The following is a 26,974-nucleotide window of genomic DNA, read 5'->3' as shown; positions in this document are numbered from 1 at the left end:
TTTTGTTTCTGAGGCTTGAGCGGTACAAAATTAATTTTGATAAACAAATGATTTCAAATGTTAACCAGAAGAAGCAAGAGAGAAAGAAAAAAAAAAGGAAGGAAAAGAAATGTTCCAGCAGTTAAGAAGGGTATTTTCATGAATTCATAAAAAAAAGTGTATACTCGAAGATATGATAGTATAATCACAGGGTTTAAGAAGTCATTACCATTTGCCCCACTAATGATAACAATTTGTTTCTAAAGGTAACTCATCACACCTGATTTGGCACGGTGGTGTTGGTCTTAACTGTCCAGGTTGCTTTATGACATTCCTGCGGGATGACTCCAGCCTTGTACTCAGCAGACTCCTAATTTCTAATCAGCAACATCTCAGCCTCTCCTTTTTGGCTGTGAGGCTGCTGTTCTCTCCACAAAACTCCTAAATAGGAATACTAACAGCACTTCCATGCTTCAGCTGTCAGCCAAAGACAGAGCTAAGACACAGCGATTTTATTTCCTTATGCAATAAAGGTATAATTGTTTTCTATGCCAGATGTCAGAAAGACTTGTACCAGGTCTTTCTCTGTGTCTTCTTAAAAAGAAAATCCTCAACAGCAACAAAAAACAACCTCGAGATGTCAGAAACAAAGCTATTATAATTGTCCTCTAGCATTATTTATTAAATGTGTAAACTTGTAACAAACTGATGTCTTTGCGATGAATATATTGGTCATGTGACATTGTTTTCTAGTCTTCAAAGTGAAACAGCAGATAAATGGAACAACTGTTTCTTTGAGCACAATTTTGATTTTTCTCAGATGCTTTCAGGCCTCCTAAGATCAGTACCAGGCAGGAACATCATATTATTTGTTAGTGTACAACTTGAATGGATTACTGAGGGCACTTTGTGCCATTCTGCTCAAGCCCGGATGTGGCCAGAGGGTTAGAGCTGTAGTAAGTCCCTTAGGTTACTGGCTGGATCTTGGAGTTTGTAGAAGACAACAGGAAAAGGATCTGTCTCATGCATTCTCCTCACCCATCTAGTTAGACAGCCTGTCTGAAACTCCAACAGGGTGGGTCTCGCTGCAGAGTTGGTGTTTTTGGCTTGCTCACACTGAGTTCTTGCAGGTAGACTCATAGCAAGGTGACATGCCAAGGTCAGCCTGTCCATGTGTATCAGGATTATGTTAAGGCCAGGGAGGAGGACAAGGGAAGGAAGCATAGGGCATAGGGCATAGGGCATAAAGTAAGTAAAAAAAAAAAAAAAGTCAAGTGACCAGCAAATGCCCTGAGTCCAGAACAAACATCTAGAGAAATCTCAGGAAAATTCTGAAGTCTGTTCTCAGCCCAAAGAAACCCTATAATGATTCGAAAGCTTGTTATGATGAGGAAATCCCAACCTGTCTCCTTAGGAGCCTCTGCCATTTTCTGTGTAACTATGAGGGCTTCTTATCTGGGAAGCCTTGGTGCTGAATTGCCTCAAAACTGTGCCGAGGCTGCTTCCACAGGAATGTCAACACCAGCCTTTGCACCCCACTCTCTAGGAGCTATTAGTTATTATTGGCTAGAGGTGATTGTTTATGGGCCTCTTAACACCTGTGTGACAATATTTAATATCCAGAAAAAAAGGCATCAGAAGCAGAATGTGGTGGCTGGATGCATCTTCTATTCTTGCTTCCGAAGATACAGATTTCTGTAGGTGTGAGAGGAGTATGGCTCCAGAGGATAGGATACCTCTGTTCCCCAATGACTATCTATGTGTCTGGGATCCCAGCTTTCTATTCAGACCTGGGGCTTTTTTCCTTCTTTGTCCTATTTCTAATCACCTCACCAGTATGTTCTGCTCTGTAGATTGTCCCTGGGGTGTTGGGGGTGGGCAGAGAGCATGTGTTAGTGTTGGAGCAGCATACATTTGTGTGGATATGTGTGTGCGTGCATGTGTGTGTGTGTATGTGTGTATGTGCCCACCCTATACTAGTACATGATTTATTGACCATGCCCTGTATAATTTTCCATCTGTTTTCTGGTGTGTATGTGTGAGCATTAAGTTTTATTTGTATTATACTTCCTCCCCTCCCTCTACTATGTTAAACAAGAGTTTACGAAAGAAAAGCTAGCTATAATCGGTGGAGGCAAGAAAACAGCAAGTATGAAATGGTCAGTCATGATTTCTGAGACAATTTAGTGAAAACTAAATTAAGCAATGCTTATTTGGCAAGACTGTTTCATGTAGTATCTTCACTCTGATTTATTACATAAAAGTTGCTGGCAAATATGAACATTAATTCTACTCTGTTAACAACTGTGATTGAAATAATTGTTGTCTGGAGAAAACAAGCATTAGTGGGTAGGTTGTCTTGGATATCATTCTGGAGTCCGACAGGGAAGCAGTGCTTACTCTAACGGAAGTAGAATTGGAAGGGATATTTAGAAGACATATGACTGGTTCATCACTCTGCCTCTCCTCCAGATCCATGCTAAGCCAACCAGGCAAATGAAGCCCTCTCTGCTAAAGACCTGGGGAAAGGGAAAGGAAAACAACCTCCTGTGGCCACTCATTACAGTGACTCATGGCTTTCTCTATCAAGAAATCTTGGTTACTTATTTAGTATTTATGCCTTCATGGAAATATACTTTTCCTGGTGTTTCTTCTTTGATATTATCCAAAGTTAATATTCTAATATATAGAATCATATCAGCTCTTAGTGAGGTTTCCTCACAATAGTTTACCATACATTCTGTTAGGCATTTGAATTACATTTCAACACCTGATCTTGTGTCAATAGAGCAGATACATATGGAAAAATAAAACACAGAAATATTTCATTCAACCAGTTTTTGTTCATTTGGATTATTTGCCTTTTGGGAGCATTTTTTTATAAATAGTTATCACTATGGTTATTACCTTAGTTTTATATTAGGTAGTCAGAAAAGTCATAACTTTTTTTTTGGTTTTATATTAGGTTGTTAGGAAAGTCATGACATTTTTTCTTATGTTTTTCTATGCAAAAGTGCATCATGACTTTTCCAACAACCCAATAAATGTGTCACTTATTGAATGCATAGTCATATTATTTGACCTCTGTAGTAGTCTTTGAAATTTGTATCATTGCTTCTAATTTACAGATGAGAAAACCGAGACTTGGAGGTCTAATTATTTGCCCAAAGTTATGAACTAGGAAGTAATAAAGCTGAAATTTGAACTCTTCCATTGAGTTCCAGAACCATGTAACTGTGAACCACTGTTGAAGTCAACTTATAATGCCCATGTTTTTCTTTTGATGGGTTTATCTAGGTGCTTTGTGGGTAAAACAATACAAAATAAAGAGGAGGACAGAGAATCTAGGCTCAGATAAGATACCGAAATCTTGAACAAAAATTTAGAAGAGCTCCGTAAGAAAGTGGCAGAGGGTCTCATTCTCACCACCTGAGTTTCCCAAAAGCAAATGATCTGTGTGCTTTATTGAGAAATTCAGTGTATGAGGCACTGACATATTTTGTTCTCTTCATCAGCAATCTGTGTCATTTCCTTTGTCGCCTAGAAGAATGCTTCATCCTGGAGAATAACTTATTCAGGCAGACACCCTGAGCCATACAACCGCTTTGAAGTCTGCTACTATCATTCCAGAATTCACCAAAATTACTCAAAATTCAGGAGTACATAGCACACAGGATTCCAAAGAGTAGGGAGGATTTCTATATCATCTCTTAATATGCTTAAATTAATTTCAGCATGGTCCTAACCTCTCTGTCTCTCAAACACACACGCACACACACACACAATCAAGGCAATTGGAACCCATCTTCTCTATTGAGCAGAGGCATAATAAGAAGCCTGTTGCTGTCATGGAAATTGATAGGCTCATCGATACAAACCCCTAACTGAGGACTTCCCAATAAAGCCATTTAACCAAGTGGCTTGGAATCATGAAAGATCAATACTGTAGAGCAACATAAAAGATTTTCTAGTCACATTAGAACCATTGAGAGGTCTAAAAATGGGTTTTAGCTTAAAAGGGGCCCATTTTGATGTAATTATCAGTAGTAGTAATTCGTGATTTAACATGCGTGATTTAACCCACCCATCAAGGATAACAGTGTCTTAGAAGGTAATTACCCTGAGATGTTTTGGAAGAAAGTCATATGCTAGTCAATGGAAGAGGCTTAATTATGTTCGGTAAAATGGATACAAACTGTATCATTATTGAATATTTGCCCTGTCCAGTGTAAACAGCAAAAAATTCAGTATTGAAAAGATAAATTCTTGGGACCAGCAGATGAAGACGTGATGACATCGGTGGACTCCCATATAGTCAGCCGTATTCATGTCTTGGACCTGGCAGCTTAAAACACGCTGCAGGTGCCTGTGTGCATGCCCAAGTTCCTGGGAGGATAATGGAAGAGAGGGGATTGCAGCTTGGCCACTTCCCTGGGGGTAGGGATGGGCGGTGATGTCTCACTTCTGTCTCTCTAGTGAGTGCACATGCCCTATAGCAAAAATCTCTCTATTAAAAAAAAAAAGATAAAATTTCAAGTACACAATGCTGTTGAGGTAATTAAAACGGGTAGGGGGAGGGACTAAATAAAGCAAAAAGTCACAAAGCTTTCAATGTGGATGATTCAGGACCTGGGAAGTCCTGCAGGGCTGTCCAGTTTAGGAGATGGTGTCCTTTATAAAGACTACTGCTTTCTCAATGATAAATCATGTCATTCACACTAAACCCATTATCGCATTAGTTTGCAAGATATTTTTCTGAGACCTAAAATTATATGAATAATGAAATTGATTTCTACTTTTGAATATACTGCACAGACTTGTGTCTCTTTTTATATTAGTTTTATTCTATTCTGGCTAGTGAGGTGCTTTTATTTCTAGTCTATAGACAGGGGAACTTAGGCACTTATTTTATCTGTATATCCAAATATTATGAGAAAAACTTAAAACTGGTTAGATCTACTCTCTCTGGATGGTAGATAGGTTCCATAGAATCCCTATCTATATGATGTCATCTTTTTTTTTTATTTTAATTACATTAAATGAGATTCAAAGCTTATTGTCCAGTCTATAGTTAGAAATGTTTGAAGTATCTAAATTTTATTATATTCATTATTTTTCTTCCAGAATAAGAGAGGGTAAGTGAAAATTGAAGCATCTTGAAGATATTACATCTTTTGAAATGAATTAATTTAATTAACTTATTTTTAGGGGAATTTTTTGCTATAGGGTGTGTGTGCATGTTGGAGAGACAGTGAGAGAAAAACTGAGAAATCAGCTCATGGAAGGACATCCAAGCCACAATTCCTTCTGTTCCATCCTCCTCCTGAGATGTTGGGCATGCATACACCCATTTCTGGTGTGAGTTTCAGAACTCTGGGTCCAGGACTTGAACTCTACTTGGCCATGTGGGAATCCAGTGTCTTAACCACTACACCACCTACTGGCCCCTATTTTATTTATTTATTTTTCACTTGCTATAGGGTGATTGAGCTTGCCAGGAGGTGGGAGAGAGAGAAAGTGAGAAATCTCCCTCTTTTCCTTTATTCTCCTCTTGGGACTTTAGGCACACATGCACATGTACTTGGCATGATTTTCAAGCTGTCGGGTCTGGGATTCAAACCACAAAGTTGACCATGTGGGATCCAGCCACCTAAACCTCCATGCCACCTGCTATGCTCCCCAACCCCTTAAGAGATGGGTAACTAAAGGCTGTTTCTCTGTAATCAGAAGAACTTACCCTCAGCAGATGGGACCAGTCTCTATCATGCCACGATACCATATGGTCCCAGGAAGTTCATCTAGGGATCATTAATGTCCCACTTAACAGTCACAGAGCAAGTTTAGGTACAGGTTAGGCAGATCCACTTCCTCTGAATTTTCCCAGACTACTTGACACGTGAAAGTTTTTCTATGGTACTTTGATTACCTCCATCAATCAATCAGTTCCCAATGGTTTTGCATGAGCTCTGTGCAAGGATTCATAGGTAGCAGAGACTATGTCTCATGTTTCTTTTTTCTCTCCAAGAAGTTTGCTATCCATCTAGAGAGGCCAGGTGGTTTGGTAGTGAGGCCACTGGGTCTCTGTTCTCTACCACTTAGCTACATGATCTTGAATCAGCCTCTGCCTGCCTTTCTGTGAATGAGCATTTTAACAAAATAGTTATTCTGCCATTTTGTGAGGACCAAATGCAATGGAATGTATATTTGTTAGGTATTATTGAATGGAATTGAAGAATTGAATATGAACATAATGAGACAGAATTCCTTGCTCCCAAGACTGTAGTAATTCAGAGATGAGGGAGGTCCATGAGGGCATGAGTAACTTGGTGAGCCAAGTTTTATGTTGGCCTTGAAGTCTGCCTACGGTACCAACACAGAGACCCGCATTTGAAGAGGCTGCTGCAAAAGCATAGGTTCAGAATTGTGAATGCATGGGTCACAGTGTGAAATCATGAGGGCACCAGTTCCTGGTAACAGTTTGGGCTGAAGCACAGTAGAAGACAACTTGGGAGATGTGGGGGCAAGGCTAGTTTTGGGAGACTCTTCATTGTCAGGCTTACAGTTGACATCTGAGATAGGAGGAAGCCATGATGGTGGATGAATGACATCTTTTAATTAAATTAAGCTGGCAACATTGCAGAGGTGAGACTCTGAGAAGAGTCTGGAATCATTAAGCTTACTGAATTGATTTATGTTTGCAGTGCTGTGGGCCTGAACTATGGTGGTCCATAATCCTGGTGGGAATTGAGAGGGCTCCATTCAATTTAAAAAGGGACTAGCCACAAGAGTGAGAAGAATTTGAATGCTGGAAATGATTTCACAAAGTGCTGTTTTGTTCCTCAGACATTCCCTTTTCCATTAAATTATCTCCATGTTTGTTATTGTTCCTAAGCTGCTTAACATTTCTCTATCCTTTATAAATGATGGTCTCTGTAACTCCTCCTCATCTACACTGTGTCATTTTCCCTTTTAGTTTTGAACTAAAAGTGTGCTCCACAGGTATTCTCTGATTGTTAATCGGAACGTCCACTGGTGACGCTTGCACAGTGGCATTGTAATTACTTCCCTGTATCTTTTCAATTTTTTTTCCCTTGTTCACATCTGAAACTGAAAATATCTATTCAACCCCTTGATCTCAGCAATTAGTTAAGTGGTACGCAGCTGGTTATCTGGGGGCGGGCTCCAGCGCTTAATCATCCCTGTTCAGGTCTGAAAAAGAATCTTCTCAAGTAGTGGCACCTGTAATTAGTGCGTAGCTGCAAGAAGGTTCTTCAGGAACAGTGGTTCTCAAACTGAGGTCCCTGGATGAGCAGCATCATCACCATCTAGGAACTTGTTAGAAAAGCAAATTCCCAGACACTTGTAGGACACAGATAAGGTTTTTTATCTGTTGACAAGGATGTGTATAATAGTCTCGACTGGGCTGGATTGAGGTGTATATCATGCTGGGTAAAGTCTCTTCACAATCTAAATGATGTATAGTGATTTAATGTATGACTAGTAATTTTAAAAATTAATTTAAAAAAAAGAAAAGAAAAGAAAATTCTCCATCTCCCCACCCAGATCTACTAAATCAGAAACTCTTGGGGGTGTGGCCCAGCAAGGTTTTACCAAAGTCTTCCAAACCAAACTTTTTTCAGTTTGAGAACCCCATGTCTTGGAGACATAGCTTCACACGTTTGAGCAGACAAACTCAGGAAGATAAGGAAACAGTCTTCAGAAGACACGGGGAGGTTTAGAGGCTGAGAAGAAGGGCTAATACTTCCCTCTAGGAGATGGGGGACCACTGCTAACAGTGAGATTTTGTCTTTAACCTCCTTCCTTTTTTTTGGAGAGGTTTTTGCTATAGGGCGCGTGCACTTGCCAGATAGACAGAGAGAGACAGAGAGACAGAAAGTGAGAAATCACCCCCCTGGAGGGATGGCCACACCGCAATCCCTTCTCCTCCATTCTCCTCTCAGAATCTTGGGCACGCACGCACACGTGCCTGGCGTCAGTTTTAAGCCACCAGGTCCGGGACTTGAACCATAGTCGACTACGTTGGAGTCCAGCGACATAGCCATTACACTAACTGCTGGTCCCTAACCTCCTTCCCTTTTAAAGAAAACCTGGACAGCTGTCACTTGCCTCATGCTTTGAAAAGACCAGTTCCTAAGTCAGTCTTCAGGAAAGTCTGTTTGACCTGCCTGCTCATGGGCCTTTTTTGGAAATTATATTGTTATATGCTAAATAAAAAGTGTATTTCCCACCTTGGGTAAATATCATTTTCCTCTTTGGAGACATAAATACTGAGGATATACTTGCTGATCAAGAGTAAATAGGAATTCATACTTCGGCCTCCATCCTACACCAAACATTTATACTGTACTGTAACATTTATACTTTACTGAGGGTTTTTTTTTTTTTTTAAAGGTGTACCAACCATAGAGTCTTGGTCAAAATACTGACATTGCCCAAAGTTTTAGTAGCACACTCAATCCATGGACTGTGGGAGCCTAGGAATGAACTGTTAGCTTACCAGCTACCTTGTGCTTTTTCATTATTACATCGTTAAGTAAACACAGACAATTTAGGGTAAGTTGGTTTTCTACTATTCGAGTCAGAAATAGTGTCCCTTCAGTTTTTAAAACTCTACATTTTTTCTCCTACTGACAACTTATGCCCATGTAAAGCCTTTTCAATGTGGGCATGCCTCATTACAACAGTCATCTAAATTGCAGTGTGTGATCCAGAATTACTTTCCTTTGTAGTTTTCTTTTCTTTTCTTTTTAAGCACTTTATGTTTTTGGCTAGCTATTGAAACTTCTGATATCTAAACAAGGAAACTCCTACTTTACACAAGAAGGAAGAGGAGTTTGTGTTTCATTCTCCATCCTGAAATGAGCATTAATCATTAAAATGAAGTCTCTTTGGGAAGAAAATAAATCCTGGTTGATATGGCCAACCCTTTTGTCATTGAATTATATATTCTCATTTGGAAAGATCAATGAACTTCTCCATGGGTTGCTTCCATATGGAGAATGAAATAATGGGGCTTTAGACTCTCTACCCTGTGGTTTCTGATTGCATGAACTATAGGCACTGGAGGATTTATCTCCAAGGGGTTCCTGATACACAGTTCTGCTGCCACTTGAAAAAACCAGGCAGAACATTTATCCTGGGCTTTCATGGCAAGCAGGAAATAACTATAAGGAAAATAAAATGCATTTCCTGGTCACTCTGGTCCTGCCTGGTCCCAGGACCTGGCCCTCTTTTGTCTCAGAGTTTCCTTCTCCTCCTCCTCCCCTCCCCTCTCCTTTGTATTGTCTGGGTGTACTCACGTTACCTGTGAGGTCAGCTGGAAGAAAAAAACACCTGCACCAGCAACAACATGATTTACTTCCAGTATTATCTCAGCTCAAAGTCTAGGACTCAAGGAATGCGAATGCAACAATAATGAACTCGCTTCCAAATTTTTGAAAGAAAGACTGGAGAAATGGTCTGCTATGGTTTCAGTATGGTTTTCTGTAAATCAAAAGTGTTATTGAGATATGTTTTTCAACACAGTATCTTTGAGCTTGAAAACCTCTCATTGTTGCCCATGGGAGTCAACACTGTAGAAGACAACAAGAGAAATGACCAGGAAGGAAAAGTTGCGATAGCCTGATTTCTTTGTGCTCTTTTGAATATCTGTTTTCATTTACTGGGTTGTCAGAAAAGTCATGACTCATTTTTGCATAGAAAAGCATAGAAAAAGTATGTCATCATGTTTCCGACAACCATATATTGAACCAAAATATCCTCAATGGCATTGAGCTAACATTTCGCCCAACCTATCTCTACCACAGCCTAGCAAGTACTTTTCCAATCAAGCATATTTCAAGGTTACCACCAAACTAACCACAGAAGCCATAGAATTAGTAGGAGTTAGGGAACTCTTACGCTAAGTGTGCCAGTAACTCTACCAACAATTGTGAGGGCAACAGTAATTGTTTAGCCTTGGTGAAGTGGTAAGTTTTTCTTGAAACTTGGAAACAAAGGCCTTCTCTCTCTCTTCTTGACTGCATATACATCAATTTTGATGAATACAAATTTTAACACATAGCTAAGTCCCTGTTGACACAAGTGAACATGTGAGCATGTCAATATAATATTTTTTTTGGAGAGGTTTTTGCTATAGGGCATGTGCGCAGGCCAAAAGACAGAGAGAGACAGAGAAACAGAAAGTGAGAAATCCCCCCCCCCCAGGGGGGATGGCCACATCACAATCCCTTCTCCTCCATTTTCCTCTTGGGATCTTGGGCACACACACACGCGCCCAACATGGATTTAAGCCACTGGATTCAGGACTCAAACCACGGCCAACTACATGGGAGTCCAGCGACATAGCCATTATGCCAACTACTGGTCCCAGCATGTCAATATAATATTTGCCTACAGACCTCTCCATCCTTGCTTACTTGTTCTCACACTCACTCACACACACACACACACACACACACACACATACAAACACACCCCATTTATTTATCTATCTATTTATTTATTTGAGATAGAGTTTTGCCATTGAGTGTGTGCATTCACTAGAAAGACAGAAAGTGACTGACAGAGAAATGGAAAGTGACAGAAAAATGGAAAGTGAACAGTCACCCTCTGTGGGGATGGCCATACCATGACCCCTTCTCCTCTATTCTCCTCTTAGGATTTTGGGCAAATGCACATGCATCCAGTGTGAGTTTCAAGCCGCTGAGTTCAGAACTCAAACCAGTCAGCTGTGTGGGAGTCCAACACCTTAACCAGTACACCATTTCCTGCCCCCTCCTTCATTCTTTTAATAACTTAATTTACTGATGTCTTCCATAGCACAAAGATACATTGTCTCCTCAACCCAGGACTCTATGGTAGATTTCTGGTCAACCTAGTTCATGTACTTCTTTTTGCTGCAACTAGTATGGCTAGGAATTCTGATACCTGTAAACCTTGTGGATCTTGTTCTTAAAACAAAACAAAACACCACCATGGCCTGAGAATTGCAGAAGTGTCATTTTCCACCTGTAGGCCTGTTTGTTTTTGTTTTCCATGTAAGTTAGTATACATGTGTAGGAGAATGAGTAGAGAGAATGGGTAGAGCCCATTTATCCTGGGTAGGTTATGATGTTACCTTCTTTTGCTCCTGCCTCCTTTCAGCATTAGACTGACCAAATTCTGGACTGTCTTTCTTCCCATTTCCTTACCTTAGTGGAAACGTCGTAGTTGTCATTTCTTTTGTAAATGGAATGTTTTTCAGTGTTGTTTTTGTTCAGTGTGCTTAGTATATAAATGCAAATGTAGGTTACTGGTAATGCTTGTCTGGAGGTTTTTCTACATATTTGTGATATGGGAGATGACAAAGGGCATGTGTGACTTGTAGTAGAGATGAAGAATCCAGTGCATGTAACATGATGGGAGATTCCCAGACTGATTTACTGTGCTCTGGGTGGGCCCGGCATTCTCATTCTGCACAGATCCCCGCTTGTTGAATAGCCAAGCATTGTCTGTACAGAAGTACCACTATACTAACTGGTATTGCATTCAGTGATTTCCAAAGCAGTGATACTCGGAAATCCTTCATCTTGCACTTCTTAAGCACTACTCCCCTGGAGGGAGGAGGTCCACTTCCTTCCCATCCTGGGAAAGTATTTTGCTTCTCCCCATCTTCTCTCACCTTTTTTTATGTTCCTGGCCTGAATGTTACCATTTGTTGATGATAACAGTAGACTATGAATTTTCATTCACAGCTTTGAGATGCTTAGGAGGCTTTCGTGCTTCCCACTCAGCCCAAACCGCTGGACTTTCATACTGATCCTGTGATCAGTTTGACATGGGGAAGCACACAGGAGCCTTGTACCAGTTTGTATAGTAGTACCCTTTTGAATTGCCTACTCTTAAACAAAGTAGAGTGTGCTGGGGGCTCGCACTGGCTGCTGAACACATACACAAAGCCAATTAACCTGCATGAAAAAAAAAATTAACCCTTAGAGTACTGCTTCAACATTTTGGTTTAATGGTCTCGAATTTGCTGGTTGGGCAATCCTCTATCCCCAGATCAGACTACTGCACAGAAAGTCCATACTTAGTGTAGCCAGAACATCAGCCAGGATCCTCTCTTCCACAGCTTTCGTGAGATACTCCTGGGTCCTTTATTTATTAATCAACTAATGGCTTTTAAAAGGTCCCAAACATGGCTACTTTATTTAATTGAAAATGGGTTCCACTTCCAATGTGCTGGAGGGTGTGAGGGACATTTTTTTAACCTTTGGTATGTATCTACTAAAAGAAAGAAGTCAGTTCTTTAAGGGTTAATATGAAAAAGGATTTTTGGTGGTCTCTCCTGCTTGTCTTTCCTCCAAGGTGTCTGCATGATCCTCTTTAGATTCTTAGTTCCGTTGTTGAATGACAATAAAATAATGTGTACATATAATTACAAAGATAAACAAATAAAAGAACAAAACACTGAATGGTTGAATGGAAAGAGCCCTTGGCAATGCTTGCTTGATGATAAGAGGGGGTAGAAATACCCAATGTTTTATTTTATGAACATTCATTTCATCTTCTACCCTGAGTACCACTACCTCTCAGCGTTGTGGAAGAGTTGATGATGCTTTTCATTTACCTCTTGCTTTTTCTTCTTCCTGTCTAATAGCCCAATAGAATCCTGCCAGAATTTCTACAAAGATTTCACATTACAGATCGACATGGCTTTCAACGTGTTCTTCCTTCTCTACTTTGGCTTGCGGGTAAGTTTGAGCAGCATGGCTCAGTGCAGTATCACAATGGGGCATGCCCATTTCATACCTGGGGATCTTCCCCATTCAGCATCTGCTGTCGCCGGCAAGATGAAGCCCAGTATTCTCAGGAGAGACGACATACCTGCATTCTGATTTTCAGTCTCTGAGAGAGCCCTGCCCTGACTAAGAATTTTCTGAAATACTTGTTAGTTTCATTTCCAGGAGAGGAAACGGGGGTTGAAATAATGATGATACCTCCACTGACCGACTATTTCTCATGACTTTATTCAAACATGCATGCATTGTTCCTTTAAAAATTAAATAGGGAAAAAATAAAACAACTCCGCACTTAAAACTATGTGTAGCAGTACTCAGTTAGCTGAGCCCCAACAGAGCACTTGCGAGAATGAATCAGGAAAGCAGAGTGGCAGGATTTGAGGTTGAGAGGGCTTATATTAGACCCTGTTTATGAAAGATGCTGTGGCATACAGTGATATTCACATTAGAGAGTCGAATGAAGGTGGGATCACTCTTTTGTTATGACTGTTGGAAACCACAGAAAAATATACTGCTTCATCTCTCTCCGGGGATACTGTAGCATATAGTCACTCGTTAGAAAAGGTTGTGTTGCTAACAAAATAAACGTGTGATTTATATAGATGAGAGAACAACAAAATGTCTTCCTCCAGACCTTGATGAAAACCTAGAATTTACCCTTTGGCAAAAGAGTATGGACTAAATGTTGACACCATGCTTCCCATTTTTTTTCTCTCTTATTTCTTTTTTCCCCGCAGTTTATTGCAGCCAACGATAAGCTGTGGTTCTGGCTGGAAGTGAACTCTGTAGTAGATTTCTTCACGGTTCCCCCAGTGTTTGTGTCTGTGTACTTAAACAGAAGTTGGCTTGGTAAGTCAATCTCTCTTCCCTTTTCCTACTGATTCCTAAGCTGTGGCTGAATATAAAATCTAGGGTTAACAGGAGCTGGGCTGTCTCCACACAGTTTTGTGTATTAATGTGAAATACTCTCTTAGAGTTTTAGAAGTTGATGGTGGCAAGTTTGTTTTTCTTTCTTTCTTTCTTTATTTTTTAATCACTAACTCAGAAGATTTGCATATTAGTGCTTCAAGTAATACAGTTTTGTCATTGTTATAGCTCAGTGGTCATCACTGTTACAGATAGGACCTCTACATGCTTGGTTCTGTCACTTTGTATTCAGGAACATGGAGTAAAGACTGGATAAAGAAACCCATGGGGACAAGGCCAACTTTCCAAGTGACTGTTTCAGGTGCCCCAGAAGGCCTGCCTGCCAAAGTTAGTGTCTGTCTGCTTTTATAAAGAGTGGGTCTTGCATGGTCTATTTATAGTTACAAAAGCACCTCTGTGGATCAGGGCAAAGGACAGCTTCTGAAATTACTCACGTTTCAGGAGTCTCAGGTTTTTTCCTGTGTTAAGGGACAATTTTGTTGGTGTTTTACTTGCCAGTCTACTTCCTGTGTCTGCTCCACAACTCACTTCCTGTACCAGGACTCAGACAAGTTGGTGGGAAAGGTAACTTGATAAGAGGATGTCATGGAAGCTAAGCACTTACAGAGGCAGTTGCAAGGCTCTTTTTTGCTGTGTTGCTTAATTTTTTCCCTGAAGTCAGAGTGCTCTTGCTGACACAGTCTACTGGGGAAAGAAAAGAGACCAAAACAGGACTTGGAGGACTATCTGTGGATTCCTTTGATCTTTTAGGATTTTTTTTTTTTGATTTAACTTCGTTTTTTTTCCCAATATGTCTGCTGTAATCAGTGAAAACATTTGACGATGTATAAAAAATTATGAATCATCTCTTCCCCTTTCTTTTTAAAGAGTTACTTACTTTGGTTTATTATTGTTACATATATTTTTTAACTTGACCAGAGAGAGACAGAGAGAGAAAGTGAGAAAGCAAACTGCTAAGTCCTGTATTCAAACTGTGGTCAGCCATGTGGGAGTCCAGCACCTCAACTACCATGTCACCTGTCAGCCCCCATCTCTTCCCCTTTCATCCATCCTCGCTTTTCCCCTGAGATGCCCAGCAGCAACAGGCTTCCCTATCTTTCATGTTTATTCCACAACAAACATGGATGTGCACATACTATAGTGTTCTAGAGGTCATGGTGTTTGCACCAGAAATTGTATCAAATAATCACATTGTACTACAATTTGATCTTTTCTTTCTTTCTTTTTTTTTTTTTTAAGGTTTTTGTTATCAGGTGCGTGCACCCTGCAGTATAGGGTGCGTGCACCCATCAGAAAGACAGAGAGAGACAGAGAGACAGAAAGCGAGAAATCACCCTCTAGGGAGGTTGGCCACACTACAATCCTTTCTCCTCCAGTCTCCTCTTGAGATCTTGGGCATGCACGCACACACACCCGGTGTGAGTTTAAGCCACTGGATCTGGGATGCGAACTGCAGTCGACTACTTGGGAGTCCAGTGACATAGCCATTATGCCCACTGCTGGTCCTGAAAAGTTTTCATTCTTGATCTGACATATGCACGTGCTAAGATTGGGTTTTCTACCCCCATGATGAGACCATTAGAGACACACAGATGTCAGAAGTGTCCTGGTTGTAACCTGCGAGCCTGGATGACAAAAGTACTATCTGCCTCAGCATAGCTAACTGATTGTGTAGCTTGGAAGCTTGCTTTTTCTTTACTCAGACTGTTATTTTTCCTCAGTAAAATAATGGTTGGGCTAGATGATCTCTAATGTTCTTTCAGCTCAAAAAGCCTTAACACTTTTGAGTCATAATGGGACATTTTGGGTCTAGGTTGTTGGGGAGGACTGGGAAGTTAGTGAAATTAACTGAATCATAATTATGAATTAGCTATTAACTGGAGCTCTTTTTTTTTTTTAGAGGGGTTTTCGTTATCGGCCGCGTGCGCTCGCCAGACAGACAGAGAGAGAGGCGCGTGCGCTCGCCAGACAGACAGAGAGAGAGACATAGAGACAGAAAGTGAGAAATCACCCCCCAGGGGGGATGGTCACACCACAATCCCTTCTCCTCCATTCTCCTCTTGGGATCTTGGGCACGCACGCACACGCGCCCGGTGTGAATTTTAAGCCACCGGGTCCGGGACGCGAACCGTGGTTGACTACGTGGGAGTCCAGTGACATAGCCATTATGCTAACTGCTGGTTCCTAAACTGGAGCTCTTTTTAAAACACTGTGTTGCTGGGACCAGCAGATGGCGTAATGGTTACAATGTTGTACTCCCAGACAGTTGACCATGGTCTGAGTCCTGGACCTGGTGGCTTAAACTCATGCCAGGTGTGTGTGTGTGTGCATGGCCAAAATTCTGAGAGGAGAATGGAGGAGAAGGGATTGCAGCGTGACCATCCCCCCTGGGGGGTGATTTCTCACTTTCTGTCTTTCTGTCTTTCCCTGTTTCTCTGGCAAGTGCACGTGCCCTACAGCAAAAATCTTTGAAAAAAATGATGTTGCCAAGAGTTCAAATACATACTAATGGACATACACACACACATACCAAAACTCCCCCAAAGGTAGATAGGGAAAGGAGGGGAAAGTATTTGGCTTATTTTTCAGATGGTGCTTTAATTACTGCATGCACGTAAACAGTCACTTCACTTTCCCGGACCCTCAGTTTTCCCATCTGAAAAATGAGGAGTTTGGACCAAATCACTTGCCACATTTCTCATGTAGTCCTGCATGATTGCAGAGGGCCCTGCAAGGCTCAGGTGAAAGTGTGGAGCCAAGACTCCACATTGTAAATTAAATGTACCCTACGACTTCTTGGTATCGGAAGTACTTGAATGCTTTTAAATCCATGGCCTTTCTGTGGATGATTTAACCTTGATTTTTGGAGGTGTCTTCTGATGTAGTGAAAATCTATTGGTGTGAACAGAAAGAGGGGAAGAAAAAGACTAGACAAGAACATAAATGAGGCTCATCTGAATATCTAATGAGAGTTATCTTGCATCAATTTTGACTGTTTTTTTTTAAAAATGCCCTAAAACATTCTTCGATTTGTCTATTAATTGAACAGTATTTATTGAGCACCTCTTTTGTGCCAGGAAGTGTTCTAGAAAATTGGTGAACAAAACAAAGAAAATAGAGAGAGTCCTGCCTTTTTACAGTGCAGTGGGGAGAACAGGAAACCATGAACCTAATAAATAAGTAAATTGCGAAGTATGTTGGAAAGTGCAATTGAGACTGAAAACATAGACCAATAATCTTTAGGCTATGAAGCTATTATAATAATAACAACAATTTGAGACCAGCAGATGGCATAATGCTTATGTTACTGGACTCCCACCCAATCATCTATGGTTTGACTCCTGGACTTGGCGGTTTAAAACATGCCAGGTGTGTCGGCATGCATGCCCAAAATCCCAAGAGGAGAATGGATGAGAAGGGATTGTGGTATGGCCATCCCCCGAGGGTGATTTCTCACATTCTGTCTTTCCAGCAAATGCACATGCCCTGTAACAAACATCTCTAAAAATAAATAAATAAATAAATAAATAAATAAATAAAAACAACAATTTTAAAAATAAAACTTCACTTCTTGCAGAAGAAAATACCTTGATATGTATAATGCTTTTGTGTTCTTTGGTAACTAATCTCCTGGGTGACATAAAAATTGATGTGCCTGTTATACAAGAGAGTTCAGTATTATAATATTTCACGAAGGTTACCACGTCTGATTTAATACATAAGCTACTACATTGTGAAATAATTATTGTACTCATGAGCTGTCAGAGATGAAATAAATGGTCCCATGGGGAATGGCTTATAAAAGAGGAGGAACAATCCCAATAAATGGGAGCAATTCAGGCAGTGCACCTGTTCTGGAAAATGGAAAGGAACTGTCTTTACTGGGTGAGGTTTGGGATTAAAAAAGGGGGGAGAGGAGAAAAAAATAGAAAAAGAAATAGATAAGGACCACCTGAATTTTTGATGAAATTCATTTTTATACCAACTGTGGTTGCCCTTCCAAAGACTATGACCTAAAACATGCCTCAGTTTGTCCATTAATTGAATGGTATTTATTGAGTACCTATTATGTGCAGGAAACCCAAGTCTACCTCAGTTCTGCAGAGACTTTCTGAGCCTTGCTGAGGGAGGAAGGCTGCATCGTGGCTGACACCATGGTCATGAGTTTTCACTTGACTTCTCTTTGATAAGAGGATGGTTATAGTTGCATGTTTACAGTACAGTATAGATTTACTTTATTGCATTTATCATTTTAGTGCATTTAATAATGTATTCATAACCGTATGATAACGTATTCAGGTTCTACCCTGTGCTTATATGAATTCAGTCCTCAGAGCAAACCCTTGAGGTAGGAATGATTTTTTTTCTCATTTTGCACTCATTTTTCTCATTTAACACTCTTGTCCAAGGTGACATAGGCTGGGAGTGATGGGCAGAGCGATTTCCCCCAAACTTGGTCTGACTTGAAGGTCATGCTCTCACTCTGCCCTCTGCCTCTGTCCTTGCCCTTGGAAGACCGTGAGTTTTGAGGACTAAGTGAGAAATGGCTGAGATGAGTTTGCAGCTTTATGCTGGCATCCCTCCATCACTTCTTACTCATAAAGGGCTTCACTTTGGGCAGGAAGGGTGGAGAAGAGATCTTAATTTAAGAACCAACATTTCATGTCTCCTGTTCCCACTCCTCCTTGCCCACCTCCAGTTTCTAGAAATGCCATGAGGACCCGGGAACACAAAGAGCTAGCAGGGTGTCTCCTGAGTCTTGGTGTGCCTCAGCAGCTTGGGGATCTGCCCTGATTGTAGGAGAGACAACCTGAGGCCTTCTGCACATCCTCCCGTACTAGAGAGGAATGGATCAGAGCCAAGATCTGGGCTCAACAGACTCAGTCCCCAACTTAATTCAGTCGTGTGTTAGCGTGCCACGTTGCACACGATCATTTACCTGTCTCAGGCTCCATTTTGTCATCTGTACAACGGAGATAACAGTAACACCCACCTCTTGGGGTCCTAATGGGTAAGAAGGTAAAGTGAGTAAAGTACCGTGTAGTTAGTACGAGCTTAGTGAACAGAAGCCATTATCCCTGGCCTCTCTAACGGATCATATTTTAAAACCCCAAAGGAGAGAACAAACCAGAATGAACCAAAAATAAGGCAGCGGGATGTGAGGACATCCATGTCTGCAGGCGGCAAGTCGCTGCTTATTTTAATTCCTGTTCCCACACACCAACTTATTCATTTTAGTTTCCCTTACAAGATCCTCATCCTAGCTCACTAAAATAAATGTACCTTGAAATGAGAGATGTATCTTATTTTGAGACTTGAATAACATACTCTGGAGAGAATTCACTTGTCTGTCTTGTTGTTTTAGGAACCATATCCTCATGCTAGGTCAAGGGGCAATGATTCCTATGTTTGTGTTTTTGCTGAGAGTCATCTTGTATGGTCAAAAGGAGAGGGTAGGGGTTGAGCAGGTGGAGTGGAGGTTAAGGTACTAGATCCCATGTGGCCAATTGCACGGTTCAGATTCTGGACCTAGAGATTAGAAAACTACTGGGCACATGTGCATGCTCCCAAATCCTCTTGAAACTCCTCCCGAGAGGAGAAGACAAGGGATTGCAGCATGACCTTCCCCCCACCAGGGCGAGAGGCTTCATTTCTCACTTTCCTTCCCTCCCTCCCTATCTCTTTCTCTCTCTCTCTCTGTCTTTGTCTCTCTCTGGCAAGTACCTTATAGGAAAACAATAATAATAATAATAATAATAATAATAATAATAGTAATAATAGAAGTGATCAGGGAAAGAATAAGCAAATACTCAATGGCCAGTTGGCTAACCAATTTTTAATGAGCATCCACTGTGTACTCAGCACTGGAATAAGAAGAGCCCATGCCTTAATAACCTCTTTCCTCATTTTCTGTGATACTCAGTACGGTCCTTTCCTCTATGACTATTGAAATTGGGCTGGTCAGGAGCGAGACATTGGAATCCTGATTAGGAAACTGCAGGCCTGGTTCTCTAGTCTGTGTCAGAGCAGGCCTTAGACCTCAGACCTTAAAACCTTCAGTAAACTCTGTTAGAAAATAGAAAAATGACTTAGTGTCCAGTCACAGAGCAATTAAAGTGACTTAGAGTATCTTACAAATATAGGCCTGAGCAGTCCCTTTTTGTGTCAAAAGGTGATAAAAACAGGATTATAAAAAAAAGTACAGGTCCTTTAAAACAACAACAACAAAAAGACAAAACACAGTTCTTGTTAAAAACCAAGCTTTCAATCTAGTTTTGGAACCAAAATAAACACATGCAGCAACAGCAAGTAACACCACCAGCTATATAATTAAGGCCGAAATTGTGAGGTTCAGGCTGTAAAGGCTGTGGGAGTTCAGAAGGGAGAGAGCTCACGCAGGAGGAAGAATGTGGAGAGACTTCTGCCAGAGTCTGGGCTCCGCTGAGGCTGGCGATGAAGGGCTAGCACATAGAGGATGGGAAGAAGCAGGCTTCCGAGGGAGAGGAGCCTTCTATGCATGGAGGGTGGTGGTCATTGCCCATGGATGAGAATACCATGCTAGATAAGAAAGTGTCCTTTCGGGGTTGGCAGGTGGTGTGGTGGTTAAGGGCTCTAGACTCCCACATGACTGACCACAGTTCGAGTCCCAGACCTGACAGCTTGCTTTCTTACTTTCTCTCTCTCTCTCTGTTCTTCTCTAGTCAAATTAAAAAACAAATCAATAAATGTTAAATAAAATAATTCTAAAGAAAAAAGAAAGTGTCATTTCTGGGTGCCAACCATCAGCCTCACAACCCTGCAAGAAGAGTGTTTGGTCTTTATTTCTGCAGTAGTGAATGATCACAAACAGTGCACCTCAAAACACAGATGTGTTCTCTTCCTGCTCTGTAGGCTGCAAGTCCAATGTGGATCTCTGAGGACTAGGGTAAAGGTATCTTCAAGGCTGTGCTCCTTGCTGGAGCTCTGAGGAAGATTCTCTTTCATTGCTTTTTCTGGCTTCCAGAGGTCACCCAGCGTCCTCAGCTCATGGTCATACCTCCATCATCAAAATCAGCCTCGGCGGGGCAAGTCCTCACTTCGTATCATGCTGATCTTGTTTCTGTCCTCTCCCTTGTCTCTGATCTGTTTTTCTGCCTTTTTCTTCTATTTTTAAAGCCCTTGCATCTGCATTGGGCCCACTTGGATAATCCAGGATAATCGTCCCATCTCAAGGTCAACTGATTGGCAACCTCAATTTGCCCGCTGAGCAAAAATTATTTTAAAATTTTCTTTTCATAAATTTATCAGTTGTGGGACCAGCAGTTGGTGTAATGGCTATGTCACTGAACTACATGTAGCCAACCATGGTTCGTTCTTTGTAAGTTACCATATTTACAGCTCCTGGAGATTAATGCAGACCACTGGGAGGGGGGCATTGTTCTGCCTACCAAGGGATATTTTTATTATTCCTTTTTTGGTTAATGAGAAAAACTGAAGTTCAGAAGGATAAAGTAGCTTGCACAAAAGTCATAGCTCCAGGAAGAGGTAGAGCCAGGGCCCCTGCCCATCTTCAGATCTGCCAGTGACTCTGCCTGGCTCCTGGAGTCCTAAAGCAGGCAGTCAGGGGCCTCTAACACCTTCTCTCCCTGCAGTTCTCTGACATGATATAAGAGGAGGCCCTTGGGAGAGCTTCGTTGGAGTCTGAGACTGTCTTCCTCCGCTCACTTCCATGTAGTGAGTTTTTCCTTTTTGTGGGAACAGATGAACTACTAGGCAGACTTACCTGTTAGCCATTGTTTTCAAGCACTTTACAGTGAGGCTTGGGTGCCCCCTGCTATGTGACTGCAGCAACTGCAGCAACTCTCTCTCTTCCACCTAAAAACCCTCTTAGGACTTTTGCTCTCTTGTTTTAATTTGTTTTGTTTTTAGCTTACAAATTAAAACAGGATTTATGATTTATGCATGTCAAATGCAGAAGAAAAGTTGCCATTACAAAAACCATTGCAAAAGGATGGTAATGCTGTTCTTTTCCAAAGGAAAGTCAGAACTCCACTTTCCCCTGTTAGTGGTTATCCTTTCGGGGTTCGCCTGAAGTCTCAGACCTCTCTGTCATTCATTCCTTTCAAAAAAGCGTCTAGCCCAGGGCCACTCCACAACCACATCTTACCCTCAGTGAGGTCAGGCCAGTTCTATTACTTACCAGACCTTATGGTGACTAGCCTCTCCATTTGATAAGAATAATTGAGAGTGAAAGCTATGAACTGGTTTCAGTTTTCTTTTTTCAAAAAATTATTTTATTTTATTTATTTATTATTATTTATTTTGACCAGAGAGAGAGAGAGAGAGAGAGAGAGAGAGAGAGAGAGAGAGAGAGAGAGAGAGAGAGAGAGAGAGAGAGAGAGAGAGAGAGAGAGAGAGAGAGAGAGAAAGAGAGAAAGCAAGCCATCAGGTCTGGGACTCAAACCACTGTCAGCCATGTGGGAGTCCAGCACCCTAACTAGCATGCCACTTGCAGTCCCCATCAGTTTTCTGATATCAGTAATTTTCAATGTATAGGGATATATACATTAAAAAAGAGAGTGGAGGCAGCCCTTAGTGGGCAGACCCAGACACAGGGCAACTCTCAGACTCCTGCCCGCCCTTCCCCTCTACTTCTGCCCCAGCTCCCCCAGACTGCCAGTTGCATCTGCCCTGCTGCATCTTCTCTGTGCCTGGTCATGAGCAGTTCCTGCCTCCTGCAGATTGTAAGATTGTAATCTCTCTCCGCACCAAGGCCCAGTTCTTGCTATACCTCCTGTACGAAAGCTTCTCCATCCTTCGAGCTAGAGTGAATTCTCTCTGACTTTCTCCTTTACTTGTACAATTAGTTCAGTAAGAGCAGCATAAACGATCGTGTGTGTGTGTGTGTGTGTGTGTGTGTCTATATATATTTAAAGCTTTTGCCACAGGGCACATGCACTTCCGAAGGGAGTGGTGAGGTGGGAGAGAGACAGTGAGAGGGGAAGTGAGAGATCATCCCCCAGAGCGATGGCCACACCTCAGTCCCTTCTCCATTCTCCTCCTGGGATTTGGGGCATGCATGCACATGTGCCTGGTGTGGCTGCCAGGCCCAGGACTTGAACCACCATTGGCCGTGTGGGAATCCAGTGCCTTCACCACTGTCACCTGCTGGCCCCAGTCTACTTTTATATTATCAGGTAAGAATGCAGGTTGCGATGACAATGTGGTGGAGATCTTGACTGCCTTGTGTTTTTGGCTATGCCCCTAGTGCCTAGACCAGTGCCCAACTCATAGTCCATGTTTATTGAATGAATGAGCAAGTGAATCTTCTTACAATAATGATAATATTGGGCTAATATTCACAGTAACCAAATGGGTAAGTCTTCTTATCCTGATTTTACAGTTTAGGAAGTTGAGGTTCAGGGGTTAAGAGTCTTTTCCAGATGGTAAGTGGGCATCTAGGGCTCAAGCCAGGACAGTCTGATTCTGGAGCCCATGCTTTTAAAATGACTAGGCCAGTGGATTTCAAAGCATGGTTCCCAGATCGGCAATAGCAGCAGCACTGGGAACTTGGTAGACATGAAGATTCTCAGCATCCAGTCAGACTCACACACAGAAGTGTGTGAATTAGATCAAGCAATCTGTTTTAACAAGAATTTCTGGTGATCTTCATGGGCAAGTGGCATTGTCCTTGGCTCTGCAGGAGTGGTTCTTAAATTTGATCGATCCTTAGAATCTTCTAGAAGTCTTTAACAATGTTTGATATTCAGGTCAAACCTCCCATGAATTAAATCAGAAACTGACTTGGATATGGGAGGGACCTGGGCTCAGAATTTGAAAAGTTCTTTTAAGTTTATTTTTTATATGAGAGTGACAGAGAGAGAAAGAGAAAACAAGAGCCAGAGAGAAAAAGATAGGAGCCTTTAATAGAGTCTCATGCCGTAATTACCTCCCCCAACTTTTCCCATCCAGCCAGGATCATGGCAGGTAGCCAAAGTGTGTAGTTTATTCAGGGAATGGAACCAGAGTCTGACATGGACACAGCTTCACTTCAATAGGACATTGCACTAGGCTGCCTAGCTGGCTGTAGGCTGAACAGTTTTTAATTTTTTTTTTAAGAATTTTAAAAAAACTTTATTTCTTTTAATTTGACCAGAGAAAGAGAGAGAGAGAGAGAGAGAGAGAGAGAGAGAGAGAGAAATCAAGCCACCAGTTCTGGGACTTGAACCACAGTTGGCCATGTGGGAGTCCAGCACCCTTAACCACCATGCCACCTGCTGGCTCCAGGTGAATAGTTTTTAATTCTCTTAAGTCTAGCAAGGATGGCAACCACTTGTATATATCTTCTAACTATGAGTTTGGAGTTACTTTTTTTCTCTCAAAGAGTGCTTCCTAAGTACATATGAAGCACTAAGAAATCTTGTTAAAATACAATTTCTGATTCAGAAGGTGTAGGGTGGGATCAGAGATCTGCATTTCAGCAAGCTCCAGGTGGAGCTGATGCTTCTGGCTAAGGGAGCACAGCACGCTGGAGGTTGCAAGGCTGTCTGGTCTAGACTGCACCTTTCAGTATGGTGGCTGGTCGTCACGCTTGGCTCTTTAAGTGTAGTTGAATCAAACCTAAACAGAGTTTAAAATTCATTTGCTCGTCATACCGGCTATATTTTAAGTATTCAGTCGCCCCACATGGCTACACTATTGGACACCACAAATTTAGAGAATCACAGTGTCAAAGCTGAAGGTGACGCCACCTCAGGAGATGAAACAGGTGGCCTCTGGGGGCTCTCAACGGCTCTCTGTACAATTTCTATCATCGTACAAAGTTCTTTTAGACCAGCTGTTCTTAGAATGTTTGTCTGTGATAGTAAGCACCACGACTTTTTAACTTTTTATACGTTCAGGACACTCTGTATACAGAATAGGCTTGACATGTTTTTTGAAGTGATTTTTCGTTAAAGGAACATTGCTAAAAAAAGTCTATATCCTAAAGAAGTACATAACTTGCCAGAGCTCCTGTTAGAGATATTACATGTTGTTAAAAGGAGCCCACCCCTATTCTCCGCCTCTGAAATGGTTTTTTGGGCTTTGAAAAGAAAGGTCTCTGGTTCCCCCTACAGGATGGTTTGGAATTTGCTGGATTGGCATGAGATTAAGTAGACAGAGAGGGGAAGAGAACACATTGGTTCCTGCTCAGATGGGCCCTTTGTAGTCAGCAGTGGTAGGGTGGGCTCACTTTGAATTCCCATGAGCTATTTGGCATCTGATGACTTGACTTAACTGCTATAACTACAAAGCCCTCCCCCACCTGCCTCTCCCAGAAGGGGGTTCTCAGATGCAGTGCCTGAAGTCTGGAAAGGAAGGCCTTTGAGAGCCCCCAGAAGGCCACCTGTTTGATATCCTGAGGTGGTGTCACCTTCAGCTTTGACACTGTGATTCTCTGAAGCCCAAAATGTTCTATGTAAACACTTACCTGTAGTCTGTGTTTTATTTAAAATAATAATCATGAATAAAGAAAAGAGAGTGACTTCCCTTCTGTGGCCAAGTGTCTATAAGAGCAGGGACAACCCTGGCTTTTGACAAAAAGTGGAAGAATATGGAAGATTTACGGCAGAGTGAAGCAAGCCAGGCCATGAAGGAGAGACATTGTATGTCCCTACTTAATATATACCAAGTGTCCACACACTATGACAGAAACTGATTGACTAAAGAATATAGAAACACAATAAATGAGTATAAATACCAGATATAGTGTGTGTGAAAGAGTAGGGTCTGAGGAAGGACATTTAGAAGGAAAATAGGGAGGCAAAGCATTAATGTGACAAAGAAATGAGGTATTATCTGTTGAAAGTATTTTATAGTTTTATCAACTGGACTAGGGAGAAATATTCACTTTGAAAGCTAAATAATGTGATTGAATGCATAAAAGAAAATGAAATAAAAAATGCAAAATAAAAAGAGCAGGGACAGTGAATGATAGACAGAACAAGTACTTCTATAACCTGAATAAAGTTGGGTGTGTTCATATAATACATACATACGTGTGTATACGAACACATGTACATATAAACATACATAATCATCTCAGGTACTCTTCCAAAAAATACTAAGAAATAGCCGTTATTTTAGGCCCATTTTATAGAAGGGAAACCACACTTGGAGAGTTAAATAACTTGTTGAGAGTCACATGGTGAGTAAATGGCAGAGCCAAGTTTCGGACTCAGGCAATCTACCTGCAAGGTCCATGTTCTTTGATATGATGCTATGCTGGCTCTCAAGTTGTAAACTTATCTAGCCACTATATTTCCACTTTAAAAGTAAGTCAAATAGTCTTTTTAATCAGATCAAATACTAAATTCAGCTTCCTTCTTATTCTAATCCTCCGACAAAAGGCAGAGAGACCCCATTGGCAGAATTTCACTGGTACTCCCAGGTGAGAAAGGAAGTTAGGAAGAAAAGTAGCTCAATCCATCTTTTAAAAAGTTTGCTGTAGGGCACATACACTTATGAGAAAGAGAGAGAGAGAGAGGGAGAAAGAGAGAAAGCATCCCCAAGCATCCCCCTTCCCCAAAGGGTGGGTCATACCATAGTCTTTTTCTTCCATTTTCCTCTCATATGTGCCCAATTCCTCTCAGGATTTGGGGCACACATGCACATGCTCCATGTGTTTTTCAAGGTGCCAGTTCTGGGACTCAACCCACACAGGGGGACATGTGGGATCCAGCTGCCTTAATCTCTACACCACTGGCTGGCCCTAAAAAAGTTGTTAGTACAATTTCTGTAATTTATTAATTTTCAAATGACTCCCCCATCACCAGTTTGTCTTTTGAGCTTCTTGGCCTATTCTATACAAGTAGCCAAAATAATCCATGTTGTGACTGTTGGTCCATCTTGAAACAGTATTTTAGAGATTATGGGCTGCTATAGTCTTTAATGTTTTTGTTCTCACAACAGCCGTACACTGAAACTTAATCTCAGTGTAGGGATGTTGGGAGGTAGGTGTGGGAGGTGATTATTTATGAGGGTGGAACCATCACGAATGGAATTAGTACTCTAAAAGATTGCCCCAGAGAACTTACTAGTCTCTCCCACCATGAGAAGATACAAGGCACCATCCATGGAGCAGAGAATAAGCCCTCACCACACAGTGAATCCACCAGTGTCTTGGTCTTGGACATCTCAACCTTTAGAACTGTGAGCAAGAAATTTCTGTTGCTTATACATGGCCCAGCGTAAGGTATTTGTTACAGCAGCCCAATTGGACTCAGACTCTTTGCCTGAGCTGCCTT

The 26,974-nt window shown here is 41.5% G+C and overlaps 1 protein-coding gene across 6 annotated transcripts in view; it reads left to right on the top strand.

Moving 5' to 3' along the window:
• Positions 1–26,974, top strand: part of KCNMA1 (potassium calcium-activated channel subfamily M alpha 1) — an 818,234-nt gene that overhangs the window by 480,974 nt on the left and 310,286 nt on the right. For all 6 annotated transcript variants that reach the window (XM_027774363.1, XM_027774362.1, XM_006154895.3 and 3 more), the window contains exons 4-5: positions 12,641–12,734; positions 13,520–13,631. In XM_027774363.1, coding sequence (XP_027630164.1) covers positions 12,641–12,734; positions 13,520–13,631 — 206 coding nt within the window. The remainder of the gene's footprint in view (positions 1–12,640; positions 12,735–13,519; positions 13,632–26,974) is intronic.

The sequence above is a fragment of the Tupaia chinensis genome, unplaced genomic scaffold (genome assembly GCF_000334495.1).
Source record: "Tupaia chinensis unplaced genomic scaffold, TupChi_1.0 Scaffold000424_1, whole genome shotgun sequence".
Taxonomy (NCBI): domain Eukaryota; kingdom Metazoa; phylum Chordata; class Mammalia; order Scandentia; family Tupaiidae; genus Tupaia; species Tupaia belangeri.
Note: the sequence above shows the minus strand (reverse complement) of the source record. Positions and strands in the feature narration are given on the sequence as shown.